General features: G+C 43.6%; 1 protein-coding gene across 10 annotated transcripts in view; it reads left to right on the plus strand.

Annotated features, from left to right (window-relative positions):
• The window catches only part of DOCK4 (dedicator of cytokinesis 4), a 456170-nt gene extending 428994 nt beyond the window's left edge, over positions 1 to 27176 (plus strand). For 2 of the 10 annotated variants that reach the window (XM_021079277.1, XM_021079286.1), the window contains 12 exons: positions 8031 to 8207; positions 8947 to 9030; positions 12254 to 12373; positions 12719 to 12840; positions 13170 to 13290; positions 14617 to 14698; positions 14850 to 14959; positions 16980 to 17052; positions 18805 to 18918; positions 21063 to 21127; positions 21459 to 21506; positions 24543 to 27176. In XM_021079277.1, the coding sequence (XP_020934936.1) occupies positions 8031 to 8207; positions 8947 to 9030; positions 12254 to 12373; positions 12719 to 12840; positions 13170 to 13290; positions 14617 to 14698; positions 14850 to 14959; positions 16980 to 17052; positions 18805 to 18918; positions 21063 to 21127; positions 21459 to 21506; positions 24543 to 24971 (1545 nt within the window). In that variant the 3' untranslated portion in view covers positions 24972 to 27176. The remainder of the gene's footprint in view (positions 1 to 8030; positions 8208 to 8946; positions 9031 to 12253; positions 12374 to 12718; positions 12841 to 13169; positions 13291 to 14616; positions 14699 to 14849; positions 14960 to 16979; positions 17053 to 18804; positions 18919 to 21062; positions 21128 to 21458; positions 21507 to 24542) is intronic. The other 8 variants (XM_021079280.1, XM_021079278.1, XM_021079281.1 and 5 more) reach the window with 8 other exon arrangements.

Genomic DNA, 27473 nt, shown 5'->3' on the forward strand with positions numbered 1-27473 from the left:
CTAGCATTCTCATTTCTCCCATATCCGAGGTATGCTTATCCATATTTTCTTAAGTTATAACAGGAGGTTAAAAGCCTTTGCCAGAGGTCCCAAAGCAAGATATTGAAAAAAGGGTAGACTCGAACCCAGATTTTACTGACTCCACCATCAGCTGTTTATCTCTTCCAGCCTTATGGCAACATGAGGCCAGCGTCAAGCGCCAGGATGGTATCTGACATGCAGTAGGTCCATCCTGTCACACTTCACAGAAGGGATGCTGCTCTCTCAGCCTCACTGAGCACCAGCAGAAGGGTGGGTGTTATTCTAGAACCTGGAAACCTAGCACCCAGGAAGCCTTTAGGTTGTAAAACATGCCCCCAGCTTCAGTTCCCAGATGTGGGAACAGAGAGCAGCTGCTGAAGGCAGCCACAGCCAGAGTGAGACTCTGCCCTTCTGTCTAGGCTGCTCTTCAAGCTGACAGCCACAACAGCCCTGCAGTCTTAAGCATCCCTCTCTCACCCTTGGTCCAGCTGTTAGGGCTGGGGCCAGCCTTTCGATTGCTTCAGTCCTCTGGCTGATAGAAAATGTGCCAATTGTGAAAATATAATGTAACCCCTTCCTTCTTTAGGTAACAAACCCACTCTGTCCACGAATAAGTAAGAGCAGTTCCTGCCCAAATTGTCTTCCAAAAATAGCTTGTCCTCCATGAAATCTCTCTCAGCCTTGATACCACCCTGAACTTGGGAGTTTTCATGTGGCACAGCGGGGATAAGGATCCAGTGCTGTCACTGCAGCAGCTTGAGCCGCTGCCGTGGTGTGGGTTCAGTCCCTGGCCCTGGGGACTTACTTCCATATGCTGCGGGCATGGCCAAAAACCAAAAAACAGCAACAACAAAACCCACTCTCGGCTTATCTTGTTTAATCATGCCAAGGATTTAATGACATTATCACTTTGCAGGACTGAAAAATTCACATAGCTCCCTTAACAAATTGAACTCCGTTCAGCAGATCACATCAGCACGGTTGGGTTCTTGTCAGATCTGAATGAAGGGGCCACAAAGCTGGTTGCTTCCATGGTGGACCCCATGGCCTTCCGTGGAAGAGGAGAGGGTGATGAAGGCAGGGCTCCGAAAGTCTAAGTGATATGCTTCCTGCTGAATGGCGTGGACCCAACCCACAGACGAGTGCTGAGTCCCCCATGCTGCATGAGTGATTCAGAGCACCTTCCCAGCCACTCATTACCCAGAGCATTCAGTCCCTTGAAGTCTCACCATGTTCCTAACCTTGGAAATATGACACACGCTCCCAGACACCCTGCTAATAAAAAGTAGCATGCGGATAACGATGAAAAGAGCATGACTGAACACAGTCTTTTCAACATGAGCTGCCTGTTTTATTAGGGTTTGCCGTCTTGCATTCTGCCGAACAGAACAAATCCAGCCGGGCCGTTTTGTTTCCTGAACGCAGCCCACTTCTGATAACCTCGCGTCTTTCTCTTGTTCCCACTGCCTGGCCTGTCCCCACCTGCTGTGAAAGCTGTTGGTTGACTGCTTTAATTCCTGGTGCAGAAGGTCCCGAAGGTCGGAGCACAGAGTAGGTACTCAACACAGAGATGCCACACGGAATTGAAAATCCCCTAGGTCCTCTGCCAAAATAGAGAAGATTCTGGATACCAAAAGATGTTTTCATAAATGTGGCTCCAGAATTCAGTTGATAAAAAGCTAACCTGACCTAAGGCCATCGAAGATCTTTATCTCAGTATGACTACGTATATGTTTTACTACAGAAATATTAATGCATTTGATTAAAGGGAACTTTCCTGGACCCTGCTTGAGGATTACCTAGTAGAACATAGGTGCCTTATATCACCTTTCTCAAATCTGAAAAACTCTGAATTCTGAAACCTCCTATCCAAAGATTTCAGATATGGACCTTTCTTGTCTAAATTGTAACCCCAGAATATAGTACTGCATGCTTTCAAAGTTGAGAATGCCTTAGAACTACTGTTTCCTCATTCATTGTTTTTGTTGTTTTCAAAGCACACAAACAAAAAATATATTTTTTTGTTTGCTTTTTAGGGCTGCACCCACAGCATATAGAGGTTCCCAGGCTAGGGGTCCAAGCTATAGCTGTGGGCCTACACCACAGCCACAGCAACATCAGGTCCGAGCCATGTCTGCAACCCACACCACAGCTCATGGCAATGCCAGATCCTTAACCCACTGAGTGAGGCCAGGGATCGAACCCACAACCTCATGGTTCCTTGTGGGATTTGTTTCTGTTGCGCCACGATGGGAACTCCCCCCCCCAAAATCTATTTTTGATTAAAAAGGCAGCTTACTTAAAAATTTTTAAACAAGATGAAAAAGTTATAAAACAGAATGTATTGATAATTATTTTTTAAACTCTAAAGATAACGACAGTATTATCACACCTTACATCATATCCATCAGAAAATCCTGTGGCTGTACTTTCAAAATGACCCAGATTATTTCGGGTCATTATCACCGCCCTCCTGATAGCATCACCTAATGCCTAATGTCTTCACTAGTCTTCTAAGGGGTCGTCTGCTTCTGCCCTTCTGCCCTTTCCCTGTGCAGTCATTTCTGTGCACAAGAGCCAGTGTCCTTTTTAAACTGAAGTTGTATCATAGAAAAATAGGGAACATATATAATTAACCTGGTTTACCCATCATTTTACTTCAACACCTATCAAAAAGGCCCATTTTATTTCATTTATACCTCTCTCCATTCCCTTCCACAATGGATTATTTTGAAGTAAATCTCAGACATCATTTCATTTTATCTATGTAAGAATATTTGTCTGTATATTAACGAAAAATGTCCATCTAAAAATTTTCATGTTAATTCCTTGATCATAAAATATCCAAGTCATTCATACGTCTCCAAGTTTTATAGGTTTTTCTCCAACCTATTTTATAGGTTTTTGTTTGTTTTTGCATTTGTTGTTTTAATTGGGGCCTAAATAAGGACCACACATTGTAATGGTTGAAATACCTCCTCAGTCCCATTTGATCTATAGGTTCCCCCCTGAATTACTTTTTTTTCCCCTTGCTTTTTTTTGGGGGGGGGTGGGGTGAAGGGAAAAAAAACAGGTTGTTTATATGGAAGTGTTTCCCTAAGTCTGGATTTTGCAGACTATAAATCAGTGGAGTCATTTAACATGTTTCTTTGTTGCTATTTTTTGTAATTTGGCATTTAGACTTAGAAGCTTGATGAGGTGTTGTTTTTATTTTTATTTATTTATGTATGTATTTAATTTTTTTTTTTTTCCTGCACCGACTGCATGCAGAAGTTCCCAGGGCCAGGGATCAAACCCATGCCATGACAGTGACCCAAGCCACTGCAGTAACAACACTGGATGCTTAAGCCACTGAGCCACACAGAAACTCCTATTGTTTTTATTTTTTGCAAAACTACTTCATAGGTAGTGATATATGCTGTGGCAGCCAGTGATGATCATTGCGTCTATCCAGTAATCTATTAGGGGTTGCAAAATGGTATTTTATCATTCTTTGTTGATTGGAATGCTTCTATAAAGAGAAATATACCTTCATCAACCATTTGATGACCCTGAGGTACAGGAAAGGAAGGATAATGCTCTATTCTTTCCCTTTATTTAACAGTTTTCAGGATAATAATTTGGTTCCCTAACACCCTATAAAAGTGACCAGGGAGGGTTTTGTTTGGTTGGTTTTGTTTTTAGTATCAGTAGTAGCTCATGGATTTAAATATATTTGTTTTGTTTCAATTCATCACAATTATTAGTCTCATTACGTTTCAAATTGTTCCATTTTGCCCTTTGAGAGTCTCTTCAAATTGGCTTCTCAGTCTTTTTGACAATAAGCAAGTTGTCTTTATTACTGAGCTAACACACAGGATTGGATTGTCAAATCAAGCATAGGAATCAGCATCAAGCTTTACTAACAATTTTAAGGCAATCAAGAGGCTTGGATGAGCAGAGAGATGAATGAGACCTCAAGCCTTGTCCTCTAGGTCCTTCTTTCTCACATCAATAATAATCCAGATTAAAAGATGGAGTCTCTAAGTGAAGTTCATTGAGTTCCCCCATACAGGGAGTACATTTGAATTATGAAATTTAAGCTGTGGAATATTCCATTTTATATTCCAGAGAGTTATCACACTTCTCTGGGGCATTCTCTAGGGAAGCATGCCTTATGGACTCTGGGATTATGGACTATAAGCAATCCTTTAGCTTGGGACTTCCTGCTGAGGGCATTCTTTAGACACTACCTCTTCCTCCTAACAATTAGTCTATTTATTTGAAGGTTAAATTAACTAGGAGATAAGACCAAGTCACCTACTTTCTTTTCTGTTCCCCAAGGACATCCCTCCAGTAAAGACAGGGAATGGACCATAGACCAGCTGTTTTAATGCATTCCTCCAGCTGCCTTCCTTGCTTACTGGTATAAGTAGGTAGTGCAGGCCCATGTGTACGGTCCTACCCCAGACCTGAAAGGAACCATTTCTCCAATGACTCCTGATTATTTTTAGAAGCAAAAGCAGTATTTAAAGATCACAATCTAGGACTAAAAGAAAATAATTCCTTGGTGAGCATTTTTTACACATTATTCTTTGTACACTTCTTTGACCATCCCTTTAGAATAATTTCACTAGAAGTGAATTGAGCTATCAAGGGGTCTACAAGGTAACCTTTGATTCATGGACCAGCAATGGCATGTATCAGTTTGTGCCCTGTCTGGAGGAGATGATTGTTCTGGGAAATATCCAATTTCCCAGCGTTCTCCCCAACACTGGTTGTTGTATTTTATTTTAATCTTTCCAAAAAATAGACCAAAAATGATCATGGTAGGTTGATTTTTTTTGGCATTTGTTGAGTGCTAGTAAGATGATATATTTTCATGAATTTACTCTCTTTTTTTGTGAATATACTGATCATATCCTTTGTCTAGTTTTCTTCAGTATTTTAGATATATGGATAATTCATCTGAAATACATGCTGGAAATATCTTCCCAAGTTATATGTCTTTTGTCTGTACTTTCTGTATTTTATTTCATTTACATTTTTAATTTTTTTTTCCTGGTCATGCCTATAACATGTGGAAATTCCCAGGCCAGGGATCAAACCTATGCCACAGCAGCAACCTGAACCACTGCAGTGACAATGCCAGATCCTTAACCCTCTGCACCATAAGGAATACATAAAAGCTACCATCCTAACCATTTTTAAATGTATAATACAGCGTATTGAGTATACACACATTGTTGTACAATATCCATTGAACAACAATTTCCCTTTTCCCCTACCCCCAACAGCTGGCAACCACTCTTCTCCTCTCTGTTTCTAAGATGTTTTGTTCACTTTTTTTTTTTAAGAAAGTCTCTTTTCACCTCTTTTTTTTTTTTTCATTTTTAATTTTTAAAAATTTTTGTCTTTTTAGGGCCCCACCCAGAGCATATAGAGGTTCCCAGGCTAGGGGTCAAATCAGAGCTGTAGCTGCTAGCCTCCACCACAGCTACAGCAATGCAGGATCCGAGTTGCATCTGCCACCTACACCATAGCTCATGGCAACACCAGATCCTTAACCCACTGAGCAGAGCCAGGGATCGAACCTGTATCCTCATGGATGCTAGTCAGATTCATTTCCACTGAGCCATGACAGGAACTTCTGTTTTGTTCACTTTTTAACTTTCAGTTCATCAGAATCCTCAAACTTCTTTATGGTTTAGCTTTTGTGATCATAAAACCAAAGTGTAATGTCCGAAGTAATTGGAAAATAAAAACCCCTTTCCTACCACTCAGGTAAAGAAACAGAACACTGCCGGAAGTACCCTATAGACCTCCCATGCCTCCTTTTCCAGTTACAATTCCCTCCCTTACCCTGACTCTTATGGTATCCATTCACTTGCTTCATTTATGGCCTATATATATATGCCTCTTTAAAGAAGTCAGTTTACTTTTGCCTGATTTTGAACTTCCCACAAGCATACCTCAGAGATATTGTGGGTTTAGTTCTAGACCGTCACAATAAAGCATGTTAAACAGATTCGTTGGTTTCCCAGTGCATATAAAAGTGATGTTTACACTATACTGTAGTACATTAAATATGTCATAGCATCATATCTTAGAAAAACAATATACACACCTTAATTTTCAAATATTTTATTGCCATAACAATTACAATAGTGACACCCAAGATCACTGATCATAAACCACCATAACAAACATAATAATAATGAAAAAGTTTGAAATATTGTGAGAATTACCAAAATGTGACACAGAGACATGAAGTGAGCATAGGCTGTTGAAAAATGGCAACAATAGACTTACTCAGTGGAGGGTTTTGTGAACCTTCAATTTGTAAGAAGAACAGTATCTGTGAAGCACAGCAAAGCAAAGCATAATAAAATGAGTTAGGCCTTATATAACTGTATCATACTGTATATATTCTATTGTAACTTGCATCTGTCACTCAGTATTATTTGTAATATTATTCCATGTTATTATATGTGACTTAAGTTTGTTTTCATTGCTGTGTAGTATTCTGTTGTATGAGCATTCTGCAGTATGCTTATGCATTCTGTTCTTAATGGACATATGGATTTTGGAGCTGATTATAACAATTTTTGTCCATGTTTCCTAGTATACATGTATACACATCTCCTTCACTTTTCTTGAGATATATGCCTATAAGTAGAATTGCTGGATCATAAAATATAATATATAGATATCTTCATTTTTAATAAATAATTCCAAACTGCTTTCCAAAGTGATTGAACCAGTGTGAACTCCCAACAGCAGGAATTGAGAGATTCAGTTGCTCACATTCTCTCTCTTATTTGCTATTGCCATATTTATTTTTGCCATTCTGGTGAGTTCTTGATAGTATGTCATTGTGGTATTATTTTTAACTTCTTTGATCACAAAATGAGGTTCAACACCTCTTCATACATTTACTGGTCATTTGGGTTTCTTCCTTTGTAAACCAGCTGCGTCTTTTGTCCATTTTTAATTGGGCTGTTTGCCTTTTTTCTTTTGTAATTCTAGACACAGACTCTTTGATGGTTTTACATGTTGCACATATCTACTCTTTCTAGCTTATCTTTCCTTTTTTTTAGTATCTTTTGATGAAGGTACATTCTTAAGTTTGACATAGTCATATTATTCTAGTACTTTTCAGTGTTGGTTTAAGATGGTCTAAGTGACCTTTAAAAACTCTATAATTTGTTTCTTTCACTGAAAGAACTGATATTTAAATGTGCTTATTGTAAGCTTGAATTATTATACAGCTGAGAGCTTGGCAGACCTTCTCTTCAAAGAGAAAGTCAATGACAGTAACAGTCACAAAGTATACATTTGAAGAGTACTTTCATCATTTTCACAATGAGGTCTCCCATACAACCTAGAATTTTTAAGTCATTATGATTCTATTTGGCGCTCCTTCAACAAATAGATCCTACAGCGTATATGATTATCTTATTTTCTATAAATTCCCAACTGGGTTCCCTCCTGTGCCACCTTATGGTGCTGTTACATATGCAAATGAGGTCCATATGGGCATGTGTCCCATCTTTTCAATTGGGTTGAAATCCCCTTGACATCAGATGATCTGTAAATACATCTTATGCATCTCTGTACCTTCTGTGGGACTTTGCATTCAGTATGTATCTAGAAAGGTGCTAATGATATGCAGAGCCTTTCAATACTTAGCCTTCTAAAGAAAAGAGGAATACATTTTATAAGACATATGCTTGTATTTTCTTTTAAGGGTTAAATTGATTGTTGCAGAGCTAGTACATAATTGATGATCACTGATTATCCAAACCACATTTCAGCCAATGAATATAATCACCTTCTCTTTCCAGACCTTACTAATGAACAGCGAATTCATCTTCCACATCCTTGTCTGTTCCACTGGGTGGCTCCTGGTCGAGATATTGATGAGAGCCAAGGGGGAGCACAGATCATTCCGAACATGGATAATCTACTGTGTCTTTTTTCTTGAATGTCACAAAATCCAATATATATTTATGCTCATTTGTTCTCAGGTAGAAATGAGTCCTCTGGAAAATGCAATTGAAGTATTGGAAAACAAGAATCAGCAGCTGAAGACTCTGATTAGTCAGTGTCAGACCAGACAGATGCAGAATATTAATCCCCTGACCATGTGCCTGAACGGAGTTATAGATGCTGCGGTTAATGGTGGAGTTTCCAGGTATCAAGAGGTGAGGATTAGGTACTGATGTCTGAAAATTTTTATATGTGATGTCTTAAGGTTTCAGAAGTATTTTTTTCAAAATATACATGCACATCAGCCTGTTAACATAGGGCTGCAGTTAACGCAAACAGGTTTATTTTTTAAATAGAACATTAGTCATTTGTAATGCACACTTACTCCTTTTTTCAAAATGTGGTATTTTGAGGATAAAAGTGTGTGTGTGTGTGTGTGTGTGTGTGTGTGTGTGTATGTTTTATTGAATGAAGAAAAGTAGTGAGGGTAGCAGGATTGTTTAATAAATGTCTATGTACAACCATTTCCCTGAGCAAACAGTGGTTCTTGGACATAGAAAAATCTGACCCTGTTTGGAAGATACTGGACTTTTCACCTGCTGTCTTAGTTTTAAACAGAAAGGTACAGTAGCTTAGAAGGTGAGGCCACCATCTTGATCATTCAGAATCTTGAGGCAGTTTATTTTAGGATATAATGTCATAAAGCTTATTGATTTGCATTTGCTATTTCTTTGTTTTACCAAAATGCAAAGCGTGTATAATCTCTGATCTCATTTCAACAATAGTTTCCTTCTATTCCTATCTGACCAGCTGACCACACTCAGAATCACTTCCTCTGCCCCAAAAGTGACGGATAATGGTGTCATTTCTTTAAAGATGTTTTTAAACACAACTGTGTCTTTCACTTCCTTTGTAACACTCTTGAAGTAAACTGACTGTCCCTTCTCTTACTAGGCATTCTTCGTCAAAGACTATATCTTAAGTCACCCTGAAGATGGAGAGAAAATTGCACGGTTAAGAGAGCTGATGCTGGAGCAGGTAAGGGGGACAGAAGCCCATCGCCTTCCCCCCTCTTCTCTGTAGACATGTGTTTGCCTACCCAGAATCCCACCTACATGGCTTTCTACAATGCTAGCTTCTCACTGAAGCTAGCAGTCAAGGGTTATAGATTTGCTTGTAATATATCTCAATTTGCTAATCTCTACTTTTTCTTCCCACTTTGATGCAAACAAACACAAGCAAAAAAAAACTGTGAGTTGACAACAACAGCTCCTTCTAACAACTTCATGAAGTCTCTTCTTTGCATGCTCTTTCCCCAAGGGCTTGGTGCCCACTTTTCACTCAAGATTTGGGGATCGAATATGTTCAGGCCAACTCAAAATAAAATGATGTAATGAATGAATGAAATTCTTACTTAAACGTCACCATAAGGAAGTAGACAATCAATACCCTTTGCTTTAAAACAGTACCACGTTGTGCAGGCTAAGCCTATAGATTAGACGATATAGACAAAAACTAAATACAACCTCATCATTTTCTGCTTCAAGAAGCATAGTTTGTTTTTATTTCTTTGGTCCCATCAAGTATGAAGAACCAAAGTGAATAATCTGTTGCCTTTGTGCCCCTACTAATTATTAGCTCTTGGCCTGAAGATGGTTTGAAAACCTCTGAGGTGTGAGACATTATGGTTGGGAGGCTGGCTTCAATAGGAAATGAAGATATTTTATACCCATGAAAAATGGAACATGCATGATAAAATGTGAGAGAAGCGTCTCTTTCCTTGATAGTACCAAATAATACTTGATAATACCAAATTAATAAATAAAGCACACTCTTTTGGATTAGGAAATAACAAGGTCGTATCTAGTTTTATTTCACAGTTTATGCTCCATAGGCTTAGTCCTCAAACCTGCATACTGAAGGGAGAGAAATGGCCATGGACAAGGGCCATGGCTGGAAGAGGGTCAGTGATACCGCTTCTGGAAAAGAGAGAGGAATTACTAGACGCTGACCTGCAAGGAAATAGAGAATAAGTTAAATTCTCATTCTGGCCCTGGGGGTGATGTAGATTCTAGAAGGGAGTGGCTTAGGTAATCCAGTACTTGGGATTATGGAATGACCTTGGCCTTCGTGGATGTTTAAAAGTTTGCCCCACCCCAGGATTCTTACCTGGTGTATTCAGTCTGACTGAATTCTTTCCCTAGAAAAATCAAAGGGATTAGGAAACCGCTCAAGAAAAATAAAATCAGAGACCTTTGTTTCCTCCACATCCTGCCCAATTGTGTCCCTGGGGACTTGTGGCAAGAGCCAGGGCCTCAGAAGCATTAAATCTCCATCGCCTTGTGGTGGTGCAGGTCACCTTGGGCGGTCCACATCGCCTTTGTGGGACCGTGGAAAGCGGCCTGGGCTGGAGAGGGCCTGTCCTTCTCTGGACCGCCTCCTCTGTGAGCTGGTTCAGAGAACAGTTGTGGCGAGGCACTGCCCCACGGCTCCTTCCACAAAGGACTTGTGGCCTCCCAGCTGCTGGAAGCCACCTTGGGCTTGGGCTCAGGTCCTCAAGGATTGCCTCTGCTGCTGGGAGCCACCTAGCCTGAGTGGCCTGCATCCAGGGACTGAGGAGGGGACACCGAGCCTGGCCACGTGACAGACCATTAAAGGTTCAGCGCTCCCTTGGGGTCATGCCGTTGAGTTTCTTTTTTGGTCACGTCCCATCTCTGCCCTCCCTCCCTCCCACAGGCAGCGACCCCAAGGATCCATCCCCGTAGACAGCCTAATCTCCATGTCAGAGCCTGCTTCCGGGAGAAGCCAACCCAACGCTATCTGGGCCAAAGGGAGGGCCCCTCCCAGCTGGTGTCAGCGATGGAGGAGGCCCCTGCCCTTGGGCTCACCTGCTCCATCCCTCCTTCCCTCTCCACACACCACACTGGCCCTTTATGCCTTACACAGACACGCCACTCAAGCTGTTCCTTTCAAGGTGTCCTTGATGTTTATTTCAAGGCATTTTTATCTTTATGCAAATGTGCTGGTGGTGGTGGGGCCTCCAGAGCAGAAGGTGCCACACTTCTGACCCCTCAGGCAGGTGGCTGGGTGCTCTGACACTCCAGGGTCAGTCCTGTTCGACCTGAGCTTTCAACCTTGAATCTTCACAGGCTGTAAAGATAAAGGACTGTCGTGGTGATGTGTGATTTGTTTTCCTGTCAGCCTCTGGAATTTGTTCTTTTGACCACTGTAGTGCATTTTTTAAAATGTAAAAGACAGCTGCTACTCAAATCAAAGGAATTAAGCACTATTGATAGTTGAACAAAGCAAACTTGCAAGTTTATAGTCATCTCGGTTTAGGTCCTCACAGCAGGAAGACTTTTTAAAATAGCAGCTCTATCTTTTTGCATTATAATAAGTGAACAAGAATAATGTAAATTTTTTTTTTTTAACAAAAACAACTGAAGCATAGCAACTGTCATAGAATTCCTGTTCTCTTGTTACTTCCTCCCTGACAGATTTTGACAATCTGGGAGAGGAAGGGATGAGCACAGAAGAACCAGATGGGAGAGAGAAGGGTAGCATGGCAAAGAGGGTGCCACCCAAAAGGCGATCCCTCCAGGAGAACCACCTGACTTTCCTAACGGGAAGCCCCAGTTCCCTGCACCATCCTGAGAAGTGCAGGAAGGGGCCTCAGGGACACTTAGCTGTTTAAAAGGTTGTGGTTATATGGAGTTCCCTTTGTGGCTCAGCGGAAGCGCATCTGACTAGCATCCATGAGGACGCAGGTTCGATCCCTGGCCTTGCTCAGTGGGTTAAGGATCCGGCATTGCTGTGAGCTGTGGTGTAGGTCGCAGACACGGCTCGGGATCTGGTGTTGCTGTGGCTGTGGCGTAGGCCGGCAGCTACAGCTCTGATTTGACCCCTAGCCTGGGAACCTCCATATGCCTCAGGTGCGGCCCAGAAAAGACAAAAAAAAAAAAAAAAAAAAAAGTTGTGGTTATAGATGAAAAACACGTGGGAAGAAAACTTGGGGTAGTAGGAAAATCCAATCTTTGGAATCAGAGAGACTACGTTCAGATCCTCATTTGTCCTCGAGTACACTGGAATTTTCGGATGCTCGGTCTCCTCACCTGTAAACTAAGGATTGTTCCTGTCACGTCAGATTGAAAGATTAACAATAACGTGTACAATGTGCTTGGTCCTGTGCTTGAATTTTCCCAGCAGGCACGTAGCAGAGGTACTCATTGATGTGGATTATTTTCCTTATATTACTATCAAGGCACAGATTCTGGAATTTGGCTTGGCCGTGCATGAGAAGTTTGTACCTCAAGACATGAGGCCCCTTCACAAAAAGCTGGTGGACCAGTTCTTCGTGATGAAGTCCAGTTTGGGAATACAGGTACATTCACCAAGTGTCCACGGGGGGGCAGTCTGACCTCCGCCTGTTGCCTTTTGTCAGAGAGACGATGCAGTGTCCAATAGTGACATCTTTTGGTGTTTCTACCCAACTGCACCACTGTACCAGAGAGCCCTCACATATTCAAATTGCAGTCACTTTTATTTGCCATGCTCAACTTGTATGAAAACAAAAACAGTAAATGAGAGAAAACCTTCTCCTACTGAAACCTGACCTTGATGGGTCCCTGTGTAAAGGTTTCGTGGCAATTAGCCTGCACATGTAGTACGTGACTGATTGTGCCCATATCATTACTATTCTGAAATGTTTTCTTTCCTGTCTCTTCAGGAATTCTCCGCTTGTATCCAAGCCAGTCCAGTCCATTTTCCTAATGGAAGCCCTCGCGTGTGTAGAAACTCCGCACCTGCTTCTATGAGCCCAGATGGCACCAGGGTAATTCCTAGACGCAGGTAAGTCATATTCTGAATTATCTGACAATTGGCATCCCCACTAGATGATTTGGAACGATTCTCTCGTTCTTTATGGCACCATTTGTCAAATACGCTATTTCTTAATGAAATAATCAACCCTCGAGGCAGCTGCAGACATCTGCCACTGGTACAACAGCAGCAGCATGAGAAATAAATAAACTCAAACATGTGACTATATTGAGGCAAACAGGAGACGACAAAATGGGATGTCTATTTTCCCCCCTCTGGTTTCATACCGTCCCAGCATGTGCTAAAGCATAATTCAGAGACTGTGAGTTAACGACCATTTTTTTTTTCCCCCCAAACAGCCCATTAAGTTACCCAGCTGTCAACCGATATTCTTCCTCCTCACTGTCCTCACAAGCTTCTGCTGAAGTAAGCAATATTACAGGGCAATCAGAAAGCTCTGATGAAGTCTTTAACATGCAGGTACTTGATTAGCTTTTTTGTCTGGTCGTGTGTAGTCCCTTTCTGTCTCGATCGTGAGAGTTTCTGTTCCGTCTGCTCCTCTGATGAACAGCCCCATGAGCAAGCAGTTGACTTAAGGACACACCTTTAAACCCTCCTGTGGCCTCATTGGTCTGTGGAGGCTGCAGAGATGATTCTCTGAGAACTGCCCCCTCCGCTTGAAGAAGACCTGACTGAGCCGTGGGCAGTGTGTGTGCTGGGGGGCAGAGGGGGGAGGTGGGGAGCACGTGGAGCTCTGGCTCCGATTCTGGCCTTCATTTGGGACTCAGATAAGCTTGTCACCACCAATGAGGGTTTAAGTGTTTTGGTTTTTTAAGAAGATAAAAACCATATTTAAGTGTTTTGTTTTTTTAAGCATATTTAATGTTTTGGGTTTTTAAGAAGATAGAGTTTAGGAGTCCATTGTAAGTAACATCTCTGTACTTAGGTACATGTTGGAAATTTTCCCTAATTTTTTTTTTTTTTTTTTTACAAAAGCCAAAACATAGTTTGGAGGGATTTGAGAGTCAGTGTAACCCTTGCCACAAAAAATTGTATGTAGACCCGGCTCACTGGGTCTAAATAACTCAGTAAGACTCAGGTGAGGAGTCCCCGTTGTGGCTTAGCATTTCCTCATGGATACTCTGACTAGTATCCATGAGGATGCAGGTTCGATCCCTGGCCCGGATCAGTGGGCTAAGGATCCAGCATTGCCTTGAGCTGTGGTGTAGGTCACAGACGCGGCTCGATCTAGTGTTGCTGTGGCGGTGGTGTAGGCCAGTGGCTGCAGCTCAATTCGACCCCTAGCCTGGGAACCTCCATGTGCTGTGGATGTGGCCCTAAAAGGACAAAAGAAAGAAAGAAAAAAAAAAAAGACTTGGCTGAAATTTTCCTCACCAGTCTTTGGAAAAGGGGCGTGATACATACTGTCGGATTCATGCTTTGAATACGTACATTGGAGAACGTGCAAAGGCACATTCTCTGCCTTTCAAAGGACTCCCCTCTTTACCTGCCCGAGGCTGGGAGTCCTTCTTCTTGAGCTTGAGTCAGGGAGCCGCTGCTAACTGGTCCTAAGTTGTAGGATTTATGTAGCTCAAAGGGACACTAATGCATTTCTTTGGTGGGAGTCAAAATCTCGGATTCTTGATTAATTCAGACCAGTGCCTCCTTATTAGTATGAGTTAGTGAGATTTTTTTTTTTTTTTTGCTAATTTGGAAAAAAAAAACCTGGTGATTTTTTTTTCAAATGTGTCAGTGTTGTCTGCAGCCTCTAAGCCTTGTGTGATAACAACTCCCATGTATTTCCAGCCAAGTCCATCTACCTCAAGCTTGAGTTCTACTCACTCTGCCTCACCTAATGTGACAAGTTCGGCTCCATCGAGTGCCAGAGGTCAGTGCCAGGGTCTGGGGTGGACTACAGGTGCCCAGAGAACCTTCTAGCCCCCAGGAGCCACGGCAGCTCCCCCACACTCAGGCTTTCCCCTCCACGTGGACTAGTCCCATCACCCCGCTGACGGGCCTTTCTTTGCTTCTCTTCCCAGCTTCTCCTTTGTTGTCTGACAAACACAAACATTCCAGAGAAAACTCTTGCCTGTCCCCAAGAGAGAGGCCGTGCAGCGCCATCTATCCGACCCCCGTGGAACCTTCTCAGGTAGTCCTTGTGGGATGGAAATATTAGCAGACAAGGAACAGTCTGGGTGTTGCTTACATCTCTGCAGAAACACACCTTAGCTGCCAGGGGCCGCCCCGTGGGCTGTGTTGATGGCAGGTCCTGCCAGGTGGCGAGCAGACCTCTGCCCTGGGTCTGCTGTTAGGAATTTTTGTGTGAACCATGGATCCGATGTGGATAGCTGGGTAGTTGGCAGAGCAAAAGGCTGAGAGGGAAATGGGAAATGATCAGACTCTGCATTTTGTTGCTGTTTCTGGAACACTAGGAGGGGTGGGTGAATGAGTTGGGGGACGCGGATGTGTCCATGCGCATGTGTCTTTAGCAGAAATTTGGTGGAACATCTTATATCAGCCAAAGAACCTGAGGGGCTTTCTTTTTACTTCTACCCAGTTTGTGAGAACTTGGGTTCCTTGGGCATGTCTCTTGGCCTCTGCCAGTCTCCTTTCGTGCACTGAGGAGGAGGCAGCCAAGTCCTGGGGCCTCCCTGGCAGGCCTCAGGAGGAAAGCACCGTGGCCCTACCCCCTCCCCCCCACTTGATTTTGAGGTGACCCCTCTTAGTCCAAGGGAGAGCAGGGCCGGCCAGGTTTTGACCCTCTGAGCCCTTTAAGCACTTTGAAGGGGGGGTTCAAAGTTGAAGGTTCATATGGAGCCCTGAGTTCCGGTGATTACTGGGGAATACCTTAGGAGCAGGGAAAAATGGTCACCTTTACTCCAGCTCATTTCTGTTTTTCTACACCCTCCTGGCAGAGAAGTCTGTAGCTGCATCTGGAAATGTATAAGCATGAGTGGGCTTTGGCTCCATTGGTTTATCTTTGCTGATGTGTGATCTTCCCCCAAATCCTAGGATGCCTCCTCTGAACAACACTGCTGTCTCCCAGAAATTAAAGCTGGGTGCATTTGGCTGAACCAGCTAACTGGTCTAATGCCCTCTGTCACCTGATACTGTGAAGGAACTTTGCAGTTCCATCTGCTCCTAGAGAATGTGTCGCCAGCACGAGGGACTCTGCAAGACTTCCTTGATTAGCCGCTTAAGTTTTCTGCTTTGGATACAATTGCAAGCAGTGTGTATGTTGCCAGCATTTCAGGGGGTTCCCTGGCGGCCTAGCAGGTTTAGAATCTGGAGTTGTCACTGCTGTGGCTCAGGTCCCTGCTATGGTGCAGGTTCAGTCCCTGGCCCGGGGACTTCCACATGCCACAGACGCAACCAAAAATAAATAAGAGCAATTTTTCAAGAACACACTCTGGTGTATCTACCTTTAAGGACTTAGTGCCTATTAGGTAGAACCATGTAAAACTGGCATTTGTGTAGGTTAAAAATTGTAACATGTGGATCATTTCATATGTTTTAACCTCATTTAGGACTTAAAATGTAAAGTCGGTTCACCAGGGTTTTGGAGCTAATATTTCTTAATTCTTACTTGCATTTTGTATTGCCAGCCTAGCATTTGTATTTATAAAGAGCACCATAACTTAACTGCTACTTACTGTTTATTTTTTTCCTAGCATTTTATTACAGAAGCGTATTTGCCATTTATATAGACTTTTAAAATACTCTTTCAGGAATTCCTGTTGTGGCGCAGCAGGAACTAATCCGACTAGGAACCATGAGGTTGCAGGTTGGATCCCTGGCCCCGCTCAGTGGGTTAAGGATCTGGTGTTGCTGTAAGCGGTGGTGTAGGTTGCAGACACAGCTAGGATCCCGCGCGGCTGTGGCATAGGCTGGCGGCTACAGCTCCAATTTGACCCCTAGCCTGGGAACTTCCATATGCCACGGCCTCCATATGCGGCTCTAAAAAGCCAAAAAAAAGAAATTACTGTTTCAAACCTAAGGCTTTTCTCCCCTTTTCCCCTTAAATATAATTGAATTCTTTGCTCTTAGGCTCATCATACTATACAAAAAATTAACACAAAGGTTCAGTCATGAGCGAATCATCTCATTTTCGAGAAGGTCTCACATGTCAGCATATTGCACCATAAAAATAGATTCCTGTACCTTTCCAGAGGCTGCTGTTTAATCATATTGGAGACGGGGCCTTGCCACGAAGTGATCCAAATCTTTCTGCGCCTGAGAAAGGTGAGTGTAGAGCCAGCCCCTTCGTCGTCCTGGAGCATGTGAGGGTTTGTTTTGTCCTCATTTTCTCCAGTCTCCCATGTGTCTGTGTGGAAGGCAGAGCTCCAGGCCTTTAACGATGGGGACTGATTTGCTCTCACGGGGATAAAGGAAAGGCAGTGATTCCTGATGTCGTCTCCACAAACTGTTTTCTTGTAGGATTTAGCAGCAGAATCAGAGCAAGGCAGGGACTCCTCTGTCTGATGGCTTTTGGTGTCATTCCATGAGTCATGGAGGCACTTCCTGTGCTGCCTGAAACCAAGTTGCCAATGAGGCTCCTTGTTCAGCACAATGAAAACAAGTACCTTGAGTCCCTGGTCCCACTTTTTGTCTGCCTCACCAAGCTCATTCTGCCAGCTCATCTGTTGTTTGTGGTGACTCAGATGCTATTTAAGAATGGCAATCCAGTGCATAATGGAGTGTGCCCTGCCTCAAGGTCACATGAAAACTAAGGAACAAACACATGCATAGCAGTTAATAGCTAATTAGCATCAATCTGTGCAACACAGCAGAGGACAAAGAGCCAATTAAATGTGGGGTCCTCAGTTGGGGGAGGAGAGGTAGGGGTGGCAGCAAGGCACCCACTCACCTCCCAGGGTCAAGCTTCAAAAATCAGAGCAGTCCCCAAACTGGTGAATTAAGAGCCAGTAAAGAAATGTCCGTGTTAAGTGCATTTTAATTGCCATCATTAAGAGCTAGACGGCGTCGTCATTTGACTACACTGATACATTAAACCTTTCCTTGGGAGATAGCCATCAGCGAGACTGTGGCCAAAAATTATTATAGAACACACATTCTGCTTTAAAGTTGCAAAGCAAATATTGATCTTTGTCTGGGGAACTTAGGAATGTGGTCTTTTTCTCACCTTTTCTACCAAAGAAAACCACAAAGCCCATCTAAAAGGAACAGAGGAAAAGTATCTTACCTGTGCCAGCTCCATCCAATGAAAGTGGTAATACAAAGAATGATGAAATGTTGAAATTCTAGATGCAGCCATCAGGTGGCAGTGTCTGTTCAGGGAGCAAGCTGTTGGCACTCTCTCAAGGCTTGGTTTTGTAAACCTCATCTGCAAAGCGGCTATTTATAACCTTGTGTGTCTTGCCCTTGTTCCTAACGGGGTTGTTCCGTATTTCTGCATCTTACTGAAGCATGGCGCAGGCAGATCACAAAAAAAGGATGATACTGTCAGTATTCCAAATTATTTTCTTGAGGACGTTCTTCCGTACAGCCGATAGACTTCAGGAACAAGGGCCCAGAGGCCGGTGTGGCGGGGCTGTTCCTGCCCAGTAATTCTGCCAGACAGTGGAAATATGGGCGTGCCATGGTCTTCCCCCCGTTAGGGTGCACTTGTCCAGAAACTTCCACTAAGAATCAAGTTTTAAAAGAGCCCAGTGACAACATCTTCCATCTGTTAGCCAGCATCTAAACACGTTTGTCATTCTCCAAAAGTTTCTACCCCTTCGTGTAGCGATTTGTAGTTCGGTTTGACTGCTTGAGGAAAAGACAGAGATGTGTTATCACCCAATTCAATGTCCACTGTCACTGTGAGGTAGGCAATTAGATAAAGTTTGGGTATGGAGGAGGGTTCCTTTTTTTTTTTTTTTTTTAATCGAGTTGATTTCTTTTTTCCTTCTGGAATGGTTCTTTCTTCTAAAATGTCAAGCGTTCGAAGAGCAAAGTAGACCGTGTGTTTTTAGCTGTGTTATTCCCTTCCAGCTGTGAATCCCACCCCTAGCAGCTGGAGCCTGGACAGTGGGAAAGAAGCCAAGAACATGTCGGATGGTGGGAAACTTATCTCTCCCCCTGTCCCTCCAAGACCCACACAGACTGGTGGGTATTTGAAGCATTTAACAATCACTTCTTTAAAATAACTTTTTTTTTTTCCCGACTACTCCAACCTCTCCTGATTTCCTCAAAAAGGTAGGCATTTGATGTCCAAGCTAAAACCCTTACCAGTAGCTACATAATGCGTTTGCAGGGTTCCCCCTCTTTCCTGAACTTCTGTTGCACTAAGTCAAACAGTGCACCATTCCTAACAAACCCCACAGATTGGGTCGAATGTTCTTTTCCTGGGTACCATCCTCAGGATGGGGGGGGTACCCTAACCTTGCTCAGCCATTAGCATCTTCTCCATTGAATGACCTCATTCTTACCAACCTCTGCTGATTCCAGCCATTTTACTCAGGACTGACGTCACGGGTTCAGGTGGCCCCCAAATAGGACTGACTGGCTGTAATTTTGATAGGCTTGTGGGGAACAAGTAACCTTGCATCTGCAGTTATGTGTGCTCAGAGGGATCTGTATCAAAGGGTCATAGTCTCAAAGGGCTCATTCAAGGCATTGCATCCCCTATGGCCTAGGCCACACCCACAGCAATGCAGGATCTGAGCCACATCTGTGGCCTACACCACAGCTCACAGCCACGCTGGATCCTTAACCCACTAAGTGAGGCCAGGGATTGAACCCACAATTTCATGGTTCCTAGTCAGATTGGTGTCCACCATGCCCTAGTGGGAACTCCTTGAAAAGCATTTTCTAAAAAACAGTAGTATCTACGGTACGTTGGTTCTTGGGCCAATTCAAACTTGTAGGTAAGGATGCCGATAGCTCTATTCTAGGTCTCTGTGGGAGAACATCTTTCCAGGGAAACATGGCTGTGAACATGCAGTGGGTGCAGGGGCTGCTGTGGCGTCCACCGTGATGGTGTCAGGGGACACCTTAGCCAAGAGGAAGAGGGTCCCAAGCACCATACGCCTTGACTTCTGCCAGAAATGCCATTCCCAGTCAAGGTCTGCTTCTCTACACACACACATGCTCCTCTCCCAAACTCCACCCCCACAGTGGATGGGCTAGGAGAAGCCATGGGGGGGATGGAACATGACACGTGCTGCCGGCCATGCTGTAGCCCAGGATGGAGGCTGCACAACCCCGCAGTGTGGGAACCCAAGCTCAGGGTGCCTAGGCGACCATGTAGCTCCCCCGTGAACCTGGCAGGGCTGCCTTCCTTTCTGCACTGATTGCTGTCATGGTCTGTCCTCATGTCCTCATGTGTGCTCACTGTTGGGGGGGGTGGGTAACTGCCTTTTTTTCCCTTCAGCCTTTCCGTAGCTTTCTTACATTTCACACCTCACTGTGACAGCTGGGAGAATGGCAGCTCATCACCGAGCCAGAGACGCTGAGCTCCCTGAAACCTCTGTAGGTGGAACCGGGAGGTCTGGCTCATCCTCACCGTGCTGACGATGTCACAGCAGGGTTTTAGTGTGTGTGGTTATGCCTTGGAGAGCTGGATTTGACTCACAAGCCACACACAGAGCAGTGCCACCACCCAGGCTGTGTTCTTGATGTAGGGCTTGAAAATCGGTGGGGGGGGGGGTGTGAGGTAAAAAGAGGGTTCTTCTTTGCCACAATGATGAAATGCATAGGGCACCATCCCCCAGAGAGAAAGGGAGGACTCAAGCACAGACATTAGAGGGAGAAATTGACAACTTCCCACATCTTGTGTGGACATGGTCAATTTCAAGAGCCTAAGGGCTGTGGAAGGGGAGGCTGATGTCAGCATATTCCCATGGACCTATCCTCGGCTGCCTGGATGACCTGCCTCTTCCTATTCCTGCTCAGGCCAAAATGAGCAACTATTTCCCAACATCTGCTCCCTGGCACCTCACACCTAAAAGTACCTTTTGAAATAGACCAAGTATCTAGACTTTGAGGAAATGGAAAGGAGGTTGGACCAGTTTGGGTTAAGGCATCGTGTGTGCACTGGTGACTTTTCACTAAGTTTCCCCTGTCTTGGAGCCGCCGCCCTTTGTGAGAAGTCTGTTTTGGGTGGGCATCATTTAGTCTCTCCCCCAACCCCCTGGCCTAGGAAGTCTTGTGCACTGGATTACCTGTATGGGTTTGTACACATAGAGGGCTTTTGCAGGTAGTCAGCTGTCTGGTTTTTCTGACTTGAAATGATCTCCCTCTGTTCACAGCTTCACCAGCAAGACACACGACATCCGTATCATCCCCTTCGCCTGCCGGGCGATCTCCATTGAAGGTACAGGTTCTTATGAGACTGAAGCTAGAAACTGGCCTCATATTACTTTTTTCCCCTAAGATTCATCCCTGCTCCATCAATGGGTTCCTTTATCTGGACAGACTAGGCAGAGCACATATAAAGAGGGGGGAGAGGAAGAAGAATAAGAAATCCCCACACCAGGCTTGCCCTTAGGGGAGTCTCCTCATGAATGAGGCCATTTATTTTCAGATTATTAGCCTTTTTCTCCAAATGGTGGCAATGAGCAAGTACCAACTAGAGTGAGGAGATACACTGAATTAGGAAAGAAATGGTCCCTGTGTCTCTCTCAGGGCTGGTCTTTTGGTTTCAGAGACATCAAAAACAAACTCAATTTAAAAACATCAGCAATCAAGATCTAGTAAGTATTCTCCAATGCCTTTTTCATCAGCCTCACCCATTTTGAAAATGTCAAACCCAACTTTTTCTCTTTGAATATTTTACACCACGGCTTTCATTTACATTTGGAGACACATCCTTGATAATGAAAAACAAGGCCAGAAAAATTCTGGGAAACAAACTGGAAAGGTTTAAAGGTCAGATGTTTGATTTGGTCTGTAGACATAGGCTATTTAACACCTTAAATGCACAAAAATCCCTCTTGAAGGTGAAGAATAACATTTAGTCTCTATCCAAATGAAATCAGGCTGGAAGCAAGGATTGTCGGTCCATTCAGAGGTAGGTGTGCAGCGTTACTACATCAGGGGCTGATGTGCGGTTGAAGTGAGTCTTCAGAGAATGATTTTGTACCTGAATGACTTAGGATTTACATGCACCATGTCCTTTTGGTGGATGAGACATTTCTAACTAATGTGAAAGCAAAAGACAAATTAGCTTCTGCAAACACACAGGGGCAGGTTTTGATCCAGTGCATCAGTGGTGCTAAGGATCGGTGCTGATAGAAATTGAGAATCTGGAAGGAAAACTCCCCAAATGGAGAAAATTACAAACCAGGTGTGATTTGGTTTGCACTGCCAGCGTTTCTGATGTCAAAATTTGCTGGTGGGTGCAAACGGTCTGCTCGTTTTGCTGTCAGTCTGCTGTACGGCCATTAATCAGAAAGCACATGGGACTGCACCCAGCCGGGAAGCCACAGGCTGTCACCTTGATGTGATGGGAACAAAGCAGCACGGGCGTTTCCACATCTTTCCCTCTCCCTCATTTGCCTAGAGCCCCCATGTTGCTGTAGATGTAACACATGCATCTTTTCAACTTGATGGTACAGAGTAGTCATAAGTCTTAGGAATTGATTCCGAAGTAAAGAACCCAAGGGCTACAGTTGTGTTCAAGTAGCCACCAGATAGTCCTGTCCCCAGATTTGCCTGTGCTCCTACTGGCCGCAGGTAGCCTTGCAGCCTTTGCTTTACAGGGAGGTTTGAAGAGAAAATGGATGGAACGTTCCTGTTCTAACTCCTGGGTTTCATTAGAGGGCATCGCTCTACCAAGTACAAGCTTTGCTGTGCTCGGAATGCAGAAAACTCTACCTGATAGTTTTTTTTTCCCCCCCTGCAATGAAAAGATGGAATAAACCCCATGGAGAAGACTGAGCTTACCTGCCTTGTTTTGAACTTAGGGTCTAATATGTAACAAAAACAACAGTGAAGCTGGATCTCTTAATTGGCCATGCTTAATTTTAGGCTCCTGCTAAATGAAAGGATTTGTGTCTACCAACGTTATTTTGTTTAAAAAGAGACACCAGGGTAAAGTTAGTCTAGGATAGCATTTCTCAACGTTTGTTCCAAAGAACATTAGTTTTATAGGCCATTATGTGATAAATGAAGGAAAAAAAAAGTCTATGGTCAAATTAGGTTAGAAAACACTGGTCTGAATAAAGTCATTTAGGTTTCTTTTTTTTTTTTTTTTTTTTTTTTTTTTTGGTCTTTTTGCCTTTTCTAGGGCTGCTCCCGTGGCACATGGAGGTTCCCAGGCTAGGGGTCCAATTGGAGCTGTAGCCGCTGGCCTACACCACAGCCACAGCAACGTGGGATCTGAGCCTCGTCTTCAACCTACACCACAGCTCAAGGCAACACTGGATCGTTAACCCAATGAGCAAGGCCAGGGATCGAATCCGCAACCTCATGGTTCCTAGTCGGATTCGTTAACCGTTGAGCCACGACGGGAACTCCTAGGTTTCTTTATTATAAGACTTTAACAAGCTAATATGCTTTGAATGGACTCAAGGAGGACATAGGATACGGCCTTTCCCAAGGGAACCCTCTTTTCACAGAGCCTCTCTTGGGACACCAGTTAGGCAAGTAGCAAATGCCGATGCCAGCAAGGCTTAGGCAGCCACCAAATGAGGGAGGCGCCAGGAGGACTCAGTGTGGTGTGGTGAGGACTGAGAAAACTGAGGAACTCATGCCCGCTCTGAAGGGGACAGCCCCTGCTCAGCTTCAAAAGATTATCTCTAGATAAAATATGAGCTGGTGTTGCTAAAACTTCCAGGGCTTAATGAAATGCTGGAAATCTGGAGTTCTGTAGGAGATCGTCCTATCTTAAAAAATTAACAACTAAGGCTTTTTAAAAAACACTGCAGATGAAACAGCTTATCTCTCACACTAAAACCTGAGGGCTGCCAACATGCAGCTTCAGCCTGAGAGTCGGGACTGGGTGCTGAAGACTCCAGGGCAGGGCCGAGGGGCCTCCTGCCCTCCTTCTGAGGGCTGTGGTGGGATTCCCACCCCACTTCCAGCTGCCCTGCATCCTTCTCTGCAGTTCACATGCCCTGCAGAGCTAGAAAGGGAAATGAGTCCCTGGATTTTTTTTTTTTTTTTTTTTTTTTTTTTTTTTGGTCAGTTTTCTCTTTTTCTAAACCTGGGACTAATATGTTCCTGCATTTTCCCTCTGATTATTTGAACCTTCTTTCTCTCCTGCCCATGCTGAGGAGTAAAGTGAGGGGAACTGAATGACTGCTGGGCCTGGCAGATCAATGCCTGATGCTAAGTCCAGTCAGCTCACACATTGGACTCTGGGTGTCTGCCTGTGCCTTGCAGGGCTGCCAGAACAAAGCACCGCAGACCAGAAGTTCTCTAGGAACAAACGTGTTCTCTCCCTGTTCTGGAGGCTTCAAGTCCAAGATCAAGGTGTCACCAAGTTTAGTTTCTCCTGAGGCCTCTGGGCTTGCTTTGCAGCTGGCCACCTTCTCCCTTTGTCCCCAGGGTCATTTGTCAGTATGCATGCATCTTTCGCGATTCGGTGTCCAGTTTCTTTTTTCCTGTAAATCAGATTGGATTGGGGTCCGCCCTGAGGATGCGTTAACTTAGCGCCTCTTGAAAGGCACTGTCTCCAAAAGTGGGGGGCTGAGGCTTCAACCTGTGGGTTTCTGGGAGACTCCGTGGCCGCTCATCGCAGGGCAGTGAACTCCATGCTTTGCCCCCGCTTCTCCTCCTCTGCGCAGGGCTCGGTGCAGTCCTTCACCCCCTCTCCAGTGGAGTACCACTCCCCGGGACTCATCTCCAACTCCCCCGTCCTGTCGGGCAGCTACAGCAGTGGGATTTCGTCCCTCAGCCGGTGCAGCACGTCCGAAACCTCAGGTTTTGAAAATCAGGTGAACGACCCGTCGGCGGGGCCGGGCCTGAGCTACAGCGGCCCGGAGGAGCCGGTGCGCAAAGAGAGCAAGACGCCGCCCCCGTACAGCGTGTACGAGCGGACTCTGCGGCGCCCGGTGCCGCTACCTCACAGCCTCTCCATCCCGGTCACGGCCGAGCCGCCCGCGCTGCCCCCCAAGCCCCTGGCGGCGCGATCGGGCCACCTGGAGAATGGGACCAGGAGGACGGACCCCGGCCCGCGGCCCAGGCCCCTGCCCCGGAAGGTCTCGCAGCTGTAAGGCCCTTTTCGATTTCCCCGCGGTGACTCCTTGGCCGTTTACAAGCAGTGAGACGTATGGGGAGAAGACATTTAGTGTAGGCACTTTAATAACTTACTCAGATTTGTCTTTCAATGAATGGAATTAAAACTCGCTTATTGAATAAAATGTTGCACAATATTAAAAGTTACTGATCTCAAACGCCAGATGTTCCAAGTATGGCTGAATTTCATTACAACGTCTCTCATTTGAAAATGATAAATAGTGAGAAAGACTTCTTTTCGATCTTTTTAGGTTCACTTTTTTTTTTTACATAGTTTAATCTTGAAACCCATACGATATTGTCGGACAAGACACACCCTGAAAATGTTGTATACTTTTTACTGAATACTTGATACTTCTTGAAAGCTTATTAAGTGAATGCACATCCTAACAATGGTCCTTACTTTAGAAGACTTCTGTAAATAAGGTGAGATTTCCAGCTCTTTGGATGAGCAGACTGATGAATGCCCCCGCCATCAGAATTAACAGTTAAAGCAGGCAAGTGAGACGAAAAGCTTAAGGGGTTGCAAGGATTGGGACTGGAAGTGGTTTTGTTGTTGCAACAAAAATACTTCTTTGAAGTTGCTTTTGACATTTGACTGACGTCTGCATTCTTAGAACGCTACTTTACCAACCGGTTGGTAAATCCTTTAGCACCCTGACACCGTGGGATCTACTGTATTTCTTTTCAAGGTGCAATGTACTTCCAGAGTTCCAATAGGGTCGATTCAGCAAAAGCCCCCTGGAGAAATGTTTACTTGAATCTCGTGCTTCCTTTACTTGATAGGTTCCTCTACCAAATTTGTCATTGAAGAAGAGCAGGTGTTCAGGTAGGCACAAATTAATGTGTCCCATTAACAAGAATTCAGGAATCAATACAGGACAGTATTAAATCAATAGAGTAAATGAAGAAAAAAAAGAAAACGTAGAGGAAATATATGAGCATGATTAAATGGCAAAAGGACTTTCAAAAAGGCAAGGGCATTAATTCTCAATCCTGCACAACATACAAAATTCCTCACAACTCTCCAGTGTTACCAGTGGAGCTTGTCTTCTGAGCTAATCCTATTGTCCTTTTATTGAAGGATGGCTGTAGACTGCTCTAGCTTGAATATTGCAACATAGCATCTTAGATCTAGATAGGGACGCTAATGCCACAGTTGTAGGAGTGTGAAAAAAAGCACCTTGTATGTAGTAATGTATTTTGTATCTTTGTTTTCTTTACTGACTGTTTATAACACTCAACTGACAATAGCTATGAACTGTATTTTAAATCATACTGTTGAATATTTTCCCTCTTTTGTTGGGAAGCGCATTTTAGTTTAACTGTGTCTGTTTTTGTTGATAGCTTACCTGGAAGGCAGTGACCACTTTTTTATATTCCCTTAATGAAACCATTCAGCAGGGATACGCTGTTGAGGCTGGTTATAGAGGTTTTCTATAATAAATGTTCAAGTATTTTTGTACATAACTGGTTAATTTTAATAAGAGATACCATTATGTGTAAAAAAAAAAAAAGTAAAAATAAAAGCAAACAATTGTGGATGCAGTATGATTGTTATAATTATGCCAAATACTTTATGTATGGAAAAAGAATATTTGTACATATGTGCTTTTAACAATAATTCTGCCATATTGACTTTACAATTTTGAATGTCAGAAAAAATAATATATGTTAAAATATTTATGTTTAGTGAAAGTATTCATAATTGAGAAAAGGAACATATGAATTTTAGCTTTGTATCTTGCAAGTTTTTCAGTTAGAAATTTCTTGAACTAGCTTTTACTTTTGATGATAACACCTTGTGTTTGTAATCACATCCTCAAATATATCTCTCTCTATATATAGGAAGATCCATATTTCTGTTGCTTTAAAAAAGTAAAGCCTTCCTTCCATTTAAATAAGGTGACATGCATAAGATAACAAAGCTTCTTTGATTTCCTTTTCCTCTGTAATTTAATAGATTTGTTGACTAGTGCTTGGGCACAGTATAAATTGGTGTCATTCGCTCTTGAAGCCATTTTTTAAAAAAATTTTTTTGGGCAATGAGCAGTTGATCATGTGTGTGTATTTCTGAAGCAGCTGTATAGCAGAACATTTTCAAGAGATTCTGTTAGCTCGGATGTTCACGTTGGTGGCTGCTGACTGGTAAATATTAAATAAAATGACCTGATTAATCTTGATATTTCTATCTTTATTCGTGTCATCAGCATATCTTTACCTGGAACAGAAGCTGTGTACATCACTGCCAAGTGTACAAAAGGAATAGGTGAGAGTTGCTTTTGCCAGCTAGACAAACTATCTGCGTGCCAGCTTTCTCCCTGATTTTCATAAAACATGAAATACCTTTAACGCTGCAAAATCCATTGACTACCAAATTTGTTAATAAAGTCAAGCTGTTAATTCTGTGAGATTCACCTATGCTATGTTAGACTTAGAACATTTATGTAACTCAGTGCTAAGCAAGCCCTTGTTTAAAG

Source organism: Sus scrofa, chromosome 18, assembly GCF_000003025.6.
Source record: "Sus scrofa isolate TJ Tabasco breed Duroc chromosome 18, Sscrofa11.1, whole genome shotgun sequence".
In the NCBI taxonomy this organism is placed as follows: Eukaryota; Metazoa; Chordata; class Mammalia; order Artiodactyla; family Suidae; genus Sus; species Sus scrofa.